Source organism: Micromesistius poutassou, assembly GCF_964030765.1.
Source record: "Micromesistius poutassou genome assembly, chromosome: 6".
In the NCBI taxonomy this organism is placed as follows: Eukaryota; Metazoa; Chordata; class Actinopteri; order Gadiformes; family Gadidae; genus Micromesistius; species Micromesistius poutassou.
Window position 1 is genome coordinate 1,468,858 of NC_140276.1, and position 10,000 is coordinate 1,478,857.

Below are 10,000 nucleotides of genomic sequence, written 5' to 3' on the forward strand. Positions count from 1 at the left end.
AGAGCGACGTGTGGTCCTACGGGATCCTCCTGTGGGAGATCTTCTCTCTCGGTCAGTCAGCCAATCACACGCATGTCCAGCTCACACACAAGCCGTTTCTCAATACCAAGTACGCGGACTACGTACTCACGGACTTGGAAGTACGTACTTGGCAAGTCCGGACTTTCAAGTACAGACTTCCGAGAACGCGAGTACGCACTCTGCAACCGGAACAGCAGCGGACTCGATGATGCATTCTGGGATATTTAACGGTCCCAAATCCACACGAGTCACCTCCGATGCGTCCTCGGTAGAACGGCCTCATCGAGAACGCATCGAGAACACTTCCGGGTTTTACGACAGTACTCGCGTACTTGGAATTGGAACAGTGCTTGGGCTACCACTGATGACGTTTATCGAGAACGCAAGTACACGAGAACGCGAATTGAGAAACGGCTACAGTCTAACCATGTGTAGGAAACATGTACTGTATGTCTCTGATTGGATGGGGAACATTTTGAAGGATGTCCGAGTCGCTTCCATTCGAATTGAGTCGTTTGGCGCTATGGAAATGAGCTAGCTGTAGCTACTCCTGTAGAGTAGCGATAGTTAGCTGATTCCTATAGCTGCTATATAGGAATCAGCTAGTGTATCTACTCTACAGGAGTGGCTATACCTAGCCAATTAATATATAGTAGCTATAGGAATCATCTAGCCAAAGCTACTCCATAGGAGCGGCTATGGCTAGTTGATTCCTATAATATGTTAGCTATAGGGCTCAGAACACACAACGTTAGTGATTTATTTGTATTTGTAAACTCATTTTTGTAACGGTTGCTGTTGGTCCCCAGGTATGAGCCCCTACCCCAGCATGATGGTGGACACCAGGTTCTACAAGATGGTGAAGGGAGGCTACCAGATGTCCCGGCCAGACTTCGCACCTCCAGAAATGTACGTTTCGAGACAGATGCTTAAAACCATTTGCTACATTGCATACTACTATGTCCAGAGATAGTATATCATTTATCAGGTTTTTTTTTTTTTTTTCCAAAGGTCTAAATCTCCATCACTCCAAATTCCAAACCAACACCCCCCTTTCTTAAACAAATACAAAGAAAGCTCAAAAAGCCAAAAAGAAAGCTAAAAAAAGAAAAAAATGATGTTTCCCAACAGCGTCCCTCTCTCTCTCGCTCTCTCTCCCTGAGCACACAGATTCTCCGCGGTCCGAGTCACGACGCGGCCCTCTGTTCTTGTCTTGTGTGGTCGTGAGTCAGGCTTCCGTTCTGCCAGTTAGACACATGATCTCCGAGCGAGGACCGTTCAAAATGCTATTTCATGGTCCCCCAGATGAGGCTGAAGCTAAGTGTTGTCCCTCCGTTTGTGACCCTGTCTCCCCCCCATTCCTCTCTCTCTCCCTCTCTCTCTCTCTCTCTCTCTCTCGCTCTCACTCTCGCTCGTTCTCACGCTCTCGCTCGTTCTCTCTCTCTCTCTCTCCCTCTCTCTCCTCACCGTGTCGTAGGGTTGATGAGTCATAGTTCGGCAGTAGCTCAGGAACTAGAGCGGGTTGATGTGTGACAGAAAGGTTGCTAGTTCGATCGAGGTGAATGTAAACGGTGAGTCCATTATCATGGCGCAAACGAGTCGCACAACGGAACAGTCTACGTTCGCTCTGATTCCATTCAATGGTTCCTTTTATAGATACGTCTCGTCTCGTTGCCGAGATGATCGTGACGAATGGATGCCGCTTTAAATGTTTTCGAAGTGTGAACGCAATTAATAAAGTATGCATAAAGTCGCATGCAACTCAACTGGACGCTTTAGAACTCTACGGTACCCTCGCTGGGAGCATTCGAGAGCGTCACAGAAGAGCCCTAACCCTTACCCTAACCCTACCCCTAACCATAGCAGCTATTGTCAAGCCAGTAAAAGTGCGGTAGTCGAATCCATAGACAGTAGAATCAAAGAGAGGGGTGATGTGTGTGACGGACCAATCAGAAATAGAGGCGGGCGTGTCTTTTCGGGATATTGGAGTGGCCATAGTAGGATTCGTAATGTCGCACCCCGGGTGTGGCCGCAGATCCCTTAGCCCAAATCTCAGAACTGGGGACGCGGGGTGAGAAGTCACGAGATTGAGCGTTATCTGAGGTTTATTTACTTACTTCCTGCAGGGCTGGGGCCATGTTTATAGTTGTACTAGGCCTTGAGACCTTCTTTCATTCTTCCTTCACTCCCAAGGGTCCTTGGCCCCTAGGTCACCTACTAATGACATAACTTCCTGTAGGGTTGGATGTATAGTATATGATGTAATATTTTAGTAAACCTTAATGCCCTGATTAATATAAAGGAGACCAGACATTTCCAATTTACTCCCAAGTCCTTCTTTGACCCGGGGATGGTGCGTTTGCGTCACTTCCTGTCAGTCTCAGTACTCCCAAGTTGTTAATTGTAATAGTCTTATGAAAATCGTTTTGGTCTTCCTTTTACTTTGTTGATGCATTAATTCTTCGAAAACGTTAAAGCTGGATTCATTTTGCAAGATTAACTTATACATAAATGTACATAGAAAACCTTTTAAATGGATTTTTCGGCGGAAGCAAAGCAGACATTGACATCCGGTTTTCCGAAAGAATAATAATAAGTGTGTCATCCGTGGGACACTCGAAAACTACGTTTTTACTGAAAGAATTTAACAGCGGTGTTCATTTTCCTGATTATCCTGTTAAACAAAATGTATTGACAAAAATGAACCTTTTTTAATGGATTTTCGTTTTGGACAACACCAACAATCAACCTATTCTGTTAGGGTTAGGGTGTTTAGCCTGGAGATCACGTTGGCTCATAACGTTTCAGAAAGTTTCCACCATTGATTTTATGAATGACCCAATTTAGACGCGGCATATCAAAAAAAAATAAACCACAGTGCCTCTGATTTCAAATAAAAAGGAAACGGGATCAGAATCAAAACGAAAATGTAATTCCCAAAATCTCAAGACTCCTTTTTTTGAACCCCCTACGTCGCTGGTCTTCTGGGACAAATACATCATAAATGTCATTGACTGAGAAGTTGACGATCAGCCTCTTTTTTCACTTTCAAAGCTACGCCGTCATGAAGATGTGCTGGAGCCTGGAGCCCACGGAGCGGCCAACCTTCAGCAAGATCACCCTGATCATCCAGAGGTTTCTGGGGGACCCCCAGGGGCCCAATCAGGTGAGGGGGCCCCGCAGCGGAACTCAGATCAGGGGGTTCAGGAGAGATAGAGATCCGATAAACCCAGAGACCACCCAGCGTAACTCCTCTTGTAGGACCGTGAGATGAGATGCACTTAAATGGTTGGTCACGGCAAAACGGTACAACAAACAACATCCTGTTTTTCCCTTTTAAAATATATTTTATCTCTACGTGCGTACCACACAATCAAATTCCCCCCCCCCCCACCCCCCCTTAAGATAGCGAGGTGTTATCACAGACATCACGGACGCCTGAACAAAAGGTCAACCGGGCTCACCGTTAACGTGCCTCTTCCACGCAGGCCCCGTACCAGAACATGGAGGAGGCCCCGTGGCCGAACGGGAGTGTGACCTGGAGGGGGGGCCCCCACCTGCCCCGGCCCCTGTGACCAGTCTTGTGACCACCAGGAAGAGGCCCAGCCTTTGATGAAGACCAATAACTACCAGTTCTGTTGAAGGACCTCCTCCGCCCCCCACCCCCCCCCCCCCCCCCCCACCTCTTCACACCCTCGCCCTCCCCCCCCCCCACCTCTTCACACTCTCCTCCCCCCCCCCCCCCCCCCCCCTCACACCCTCCAATCCTTCCCCTCACATCATCACACCCTGCCTCCCCTCCCCTCCCCGTCATCACACCTCCCCCCATCCCCCCCTCCCTCCCTCCCCCTCACGTCAGGGGGTCAGGATGGATCTCGGATTCACATCCAGGAATGTTTTTTTTTTTTTTTGATGAATGGCAGTTTTATTTTATTTCTTTAGCAACCTCAACCATATCTCCGTCACCGCCCCCCCCCCCCCCCCCCCCCCCCGCCCGTGTCAATAACATAGCCTTTGATTGCAGACAGGCAGCTGATGCTGAGCATATGTCTTTCCCTCTCTATGCTTTGGTGATCGTTGTGTTGCTGTGTGTGATGCCGTCAGTTCAGAGTCCCTCAGTGCAAAGTAAACCAAAGCAGTTACAGAATTGCATATTGTGTGATGTATCGTTACTGTCAACACTGAAACGAGCGAAGGGTACTTTGTGGAGCGTTTATGGGTGATGACGATGAGATGTTTTCATATTGACACTGTGAAAAGTTTTGTTTGTTTTTAACGGGTTCCGGTTCCGGTCTACATGTAGCATACGACCCTCACTGCCATTACTGATCAAACCTTCAGGATAAATCCGTTTTATAGGAATGTAAGCCGCGGCAATGTATTTTAGTAGCTGTCCGGATTGTGGCTCAAGAGTCACGTCAGGTAATGTTTCGATGTAATCTTTTGTAAATTAGTTATTTTTTCACGGTAATGTTGAATGTCAGTGTGTTCTGTGACCAAATCAATGCAAGTGTAAGGTTTATGATGGTATACTTCTATTTAAGCTAAGCAATTTATGGAGCAAAATAGCCAGAGTAAGCTCGATTTTGAAAGCCAGCAATTGAAAAAATCCCGCCCCTCCCTTCTGGCCTCCTTCCAAAGCCACGGCCCCAAATCACATGAGTAGCTCGCTAGCTTTAGCCCCCTGGTCGGCCTTGTGGAAGACTCTAGTCATGAGCAATGAGTGGACAGGCAGAGTGTGTGTGCAGGTGGACGGGTAAAATGATTGGACAGCTTATTTTAGACCTGCGACAGCCAAATACCTATGTTTTTTTGTTTTTGTCAGAGTATTTGATTTATTGATGCTGACGAGATGTAAAGAGAATTGTAACAAATATGATAAAAATAATAAAAATGCTTCGAAAATAAATTGCCTACACTAACTTTAAATGTGCAGTATGTAGTATTTAACGGCGTCTAGCGGTGGGTTTGAAGATTGCTACCGACTGAGTACAGCTATAGATGCCACTCAATTCTACACACTGCTCCTTGAAATCAAATTCTTTATTGTTTTTTCATATATACCAATCTTCTCTGTGATTGAGTGTGTAACGTCTCAGATGTATATTATAAACATTGCTTTGAGGATGATTTTGCGAATAGTGAAAGTGGGAATAAAACCTGTTAACCTATCTTCTTAGTTCCCTCCTTCCCACACCGTGATTATGGTGGAGGTGGATTTTTATATATTATATATACCTGGATTATTGCACAATAAGGAACATTCTTTAAGAAGTACACCCCACAACCAGAAGACAACTTTTCAGTATAAATCAATCAATTAAGACAAATTGAAATGTCCTAAATGGTTTGTATGATCTTTTAACACCTCAATGACAAATCACAAAATATTAAAACAATAATTTATAAAAACAGATAATATCACATATATATCATATCACTAAATATGGTTCTGCTACTTTTGATGTACAAGGGCACATGTCCCATTGTGTTTAATGTGTGGTGTTGTCACTAGTTCAGTCTGGTACATCGACGTAGCAGACCCATCAGTAGTGTTACGAGTGACACCTGTGTTAATCCTGTGACGAATCCTCTGGGAAATGTTGATGAGGCTGTGTTCCAAATCGCATAGTTTTTCATTTTTACTTGTAGTGCAGCTCACCTTACAAAGTATGCACTGTTGCACAAAGTATGCACACAATACTGGACATACTGCAAGTGATTTCACTGAATAGCACACCTGTCAACTTTCACAGGCTCAGTCGATTTGACATATCTTGAATTTTGGGGCAGAATAGCCCAAAAAGCGTGCCGTCTTGCATACTGCGAAATGTGAGCAAGTGTAGTACAGCATCTTGGTGTTTTTGGCAAACTACATTTTCCATACTATGTATGAGACATACTAAATCCTTTTCTGGCATGCTAAATAGTATGGTAGTATGGGTATTGGAACGCAGGGTGAGTCCATAGACAGTGAATCTCCTCAGCACATGTCCATTATCACATCATTTATTAACACATTCACATACAAAACGGCAAACGACGACAGTGAAGAAGGCAACCAGTGGCGACCGAGGTAATCGCAGCGTCAATGATCAAGCAGAGTTGATTATTAGTCCACAGAGTGCAGGACTCTGGCTTGCGGTTCGAACAGACAGACAGACAGATGTCCTCCTCCTGAGACTCTTCTAGAACCACCTCTTCCATCTGGTGTGGTCGTACGTCCTCTCACAGAGAGTGATATCAAAAGGGTGATCAAAGCAGACGTGAGTTAAGAGACCTTTACGTTTTTAGAGTTTGAGGCCTTCTGGACATTTAAGGACAATGCTATACCCTTATCAGCTCAAGGCCCAAACGCCTCAATACGCAGACATGGAAGCCATGATATATACTGTACAGTGTTGTAACGTCTATTTACAGACTATCCGTAGGGCCCCTTTGGGTACAGGCTATACCACAGGGTCACCAACCCGTTTTTTTATGGTCCAATATAATCTCTCCCTCAAGGCACGAATCTCAACCGTCCATCCATACCGTCCTCCATCCTTCCTTCCATCCATCCATCCATCCTTCCTTCCTTCCTTCCTCCCTCCCTTCCATCCATCCATCCATCCTTCCTTCCTTCCATCCATCCATCCATCCATCCATCCTTCCTTCCTTCCTTCCATCCATCCATCCATCCTTCCTTCCTTCCTTCCTTCCTTCCATCCTTCCTTCCATCCTTCCATACCGTCCTCCATCCTTCCTTCCATCCATCCATCCAAGGTCCCTCCCTCTACAAGGAGCCCTCTGTGCGTGCGTCGGCCCCATTGACTCAATGCAGCACCACCTCATACATGGTGTCCTGCTCTGCTCCTCCTCCTCCTCCTCCCTGCCCCGTCTCCTCGACGGGGCCCCCCCGTCCTCCTCCTCCTGCTCCGTGTTGATCTGCGCCACGCCCAGGCGGTACAGCGCGTCCCTGATGACCACCTCGCCGGGCTGGCACGAGGCCAGCACCGCGCCGATCTGCCCGCTCACCACCTCCCGGCTGCGCAGGAAGTCCACCAGCCGGTTGTACAGGTAGTAGTAGGCGGCGTTGTCGAACCGCAGCGGGCGCCGGGGGTCCGGGGCCTCCGCCTCCGCCGCCGCCCCCGGTCCCGACCGCCGTCTCCGCCGTCTCCGCCGCCTCCAGCTCGCGGGCCAGATCGGCGTGGGGCTCCAGCTCCCTGCACAGGCCCATGGAGTGGTGGTCCGGGACGGGGGGCGCCCGCGGGTGGACCAGCCAGCGGGACGAGGAGCGCGTGACGGGGTGGACCAGGGGGTCTCCTCGCCGCCGTCGCCGCCCGTTGGGGAGGAGAGGTCGGCGCCGCCGCCGCCGCCGGGCTGCTCCTGGAGCTCGGCGCACGACACCAGCTGGTGGGGAGGAGAGAGAGAGAGAGAGAGGGTGGAGAGAGAGAGAGAGAGAGAGAGAGAGAGAGAGAGAGAGAGAGAGAGATGAGAGAGAGAGAGAGAGAGAGAGAGAGAGAGTGTAGAGAGAGAGAGAGAGAGAGAGAGAGAGAGAGAGAGAGAGAGAGAGAGAGAGAGGGTGGAGAGAGAGAGAGAGAGAGAGAGAGAGAGGGTGGAGAGAGAGAGAGGGTGGAGAGAGAGAGAGAGGGTGGAGAGAGAGAGAGAGAGAGAGAGAGAGAGAGAGAGAGAGAGAGAGAGAGAGAGAGAGAGAGAGAGAGAGAGAGGGTGGAGAGAGAGAGAACGAGAAGAGAGAGAGGGTGAAGAGAGAGAGAGAGAGAGAGAGAGAGAGAGAGAGAGAGAGAGAACGAGAGAGAGAACGAGAGAGAGAGAACGAGAGAGAGAGAGAGAGAGAGAGAGATGAGAGAGAGAGAGAGAGAGAGAGAGAGAGAGAGAGAGAGATGAGAGAGAGAGAGGGTGGAGAGAGAGAGTAGAGAGAGAGAGAGAGCGAGAGAGGTAGAACAGTCGAGAGAGGCAGAGGTAGAGGTAGAGAGAGAGGGAGGCAGAGGTAGAGAGAGAGAGGTAGATTAGGGTATTTAGGGGTTATTTAAGTTTGAGTGGACCCCAGAGGCTGAGGGTTAAACACCACCTGTAGCACTGGTACACCACTATCGCCTGGGCGATATGGCTGAAAGACATATCACGATACAACTTGATCCTATTGATCGATATCGATAACTATTGATAATTGTAATGACCTAAAAAGACTAGGAATTACCATGCTGGATGTAAACACTTCTGTGTTTCGATACAACGATGTCGATACATGTCGATACAACGATGAAAAACACTCAAATATTGTAAATAAGTACGGAACCGTGTTTGTGTACCAAACCCAGCTGCTAGATTCGGTGGTCCAGTCTCTTATCGATATATATTGAACATGTTTTATATTGATATTGATAAAAAGTCTATCTCAATGCGATCATTTATTGTTCTATTGCCCAGGCCTACGACAAACTCTGGTCAAGATTTGACTCTGGTCAAGATTTGTCATGGATTGTAACTTTGGAACAGATTGCGGCTGCTAACACGGTCAATCTTTTTAAATCAGGTTTGAATTCAACTTTTAGGCGAAAGAGTGAAGAATAACAACTATCCAGTGGTCAGGTGTGAACCACCAACGGTTTCCCCCCGATCTCCAAAAACTGACAAACCTCCCCTCACCCACCGACCCACCGACCCCCTCCCCAACACACACACACACACACACACACACACACACACACACACACACACACACACACACACACACACACACACACACACACACACACACACACACACACACACACACAGGTTAGATTCTATATAAACACTCCGATTGTTTCTTCAGGATTAACAGAATGAAAGCAGAGAACTAGAGGATGTGCACGCACACACACACACACACACACACACACACACACACACACACACACACACACACACACACACACACACACACACACACACACACACACACACACACACACACACACACACACACACACACACACACACCCCCCCCCCCACCCACCCACCCACCTGCGGCTTGTCCAGCGGGTCCGAGAAGCAGCCCTGGTTGCGGCCCCACATCTGGCCGGCCAGCTCGGGGTAGCGCAGGTCGGCGCAGAGCGCCAGGGGCCGCGCGGCGTCCGTCACGTACACCGGGGGCCAGTAGCGGGAGGACAGCAGCAGGTCAACGTGGTCCCGGGCCGTCTCGCCCCGCACCAGGTACTTGGAGCCACACACCACCTTGTGTGTGGGGGAGGTTGGGGGGAGGGGGGGAGGGGGAGGGGGCGGGGGGGGAGGGAGGGGGGTTAGGGTGTTTCCACTCTAGCTGGAGGACACCGGGTACATATCCCCGGTGTCCGCAGTCTTACCTGTAGATGCTACAGTGAAACGATCACCAAACTAATGTAATCGAGTTGAAACGATTTAAAAAAAAAATTATAGAAATTGCAGAACAGCTGGATTCATATCTGGACTTTATTTTCTATTTGACCATTTTGTGGATATTTTTTAAGGGGAAATTTCAAAGTTCTCATTTACAAAGTGTTTTTTTTTGGAGAGAAATTATGAATAAATGCATCAGGTTTTCAAACTCCAAAAATAATCGTTTGAATAATCGAGATTTCAACATTGACCAAAATAATCGTGATTATGATTTTTTTCCATAATCGAGCAGCCCTACCCCTACTAGTGCGGGGCCTTGCCCCCTCCCACCTGCTTCTTGTATCAACAGGTGTTCACTGAGTCTCTGTGGACACCTTGTATCTGTACTGGATATTGTTGTTATTATTCTGGCGGTGAGACGGCTGCATATCGGCTGTTTACCGTATTGCAAAAGAGCGTTCAAATTTCTCGGACGTACGTATATACGTAACTCACGGTCAAAGTTTGGTGCCGGTCTAGGGCAGCTGCAGGGCTGTGAATACCTTGTGTGACTGCTTGCGGTCCTGGTTATATTTGGTGTTTTTCTTTTGTTTCGTTTTTTTGATAGAGACCTGACCTA

At 48.1% G+C, this 10,000-nt stretch overlaps 2 protein-coding genes across 2 annotated transcripts in view; one reads left to right on the top strand and one right to left on the bottom strand.

Annotated features, from left to right (window-relative positions):
• csf1ra (colony stimulating factor 1 receptor, a) overlaps positions 1-3,663 on the top strand; it is a gene marked incomplete at both ends in the record, with an annotated part of 14,696 nt that extends 11,033 nt beyond the window's left edge. Inside the window, 6 exon segments of the mRNA XM_084469075.1 lie at positions 1-51; positions 831-930; positions 3,076-3,187; positions 3,510-3,546; positions 3,549-3,577; positions 3,580-3,663. The exon segment at positions 1-51 is cut by the window's left edge and continues 61 nt beyond it. Coding sequence (XP_084325201.1) covers positions 1-51; positions 831-930; positions 3,076-3,187; positions 3,510-3,546; positions 3,549-3,577; positions 3,580-3,663 — 413 coding nt within the window.
• Positions 3,664-6,442: 2,779 nt separating this feature from the next.
• hmgxb3 (HMG box domain containing 3) overlaps positions 6,443-10,000 on the bottom strand; it is a gene marked incomplete at its 3' end in the record, with an annotated part of 15,898 nt that continues 12,340 nt past the window's right edge. The window contains exons 20-22 of the mRNA XM_084469076.1: positions 9,031-9,240; positions 6,752-7,413; positions 6,443-6,470 (exon numbers count right to left, since the gene is read on the bottom strand). Coding sequence (XP_084325202.1) covers positions 6,443-6,470; positions 6,752-7,413; positions 9,031-9,240 — 900 coding nt within the window. The remainder of the gene's footprint in view (positions 6,471-6,751; positions 7,414-9,030; positions 9,241-10,000) is intronic.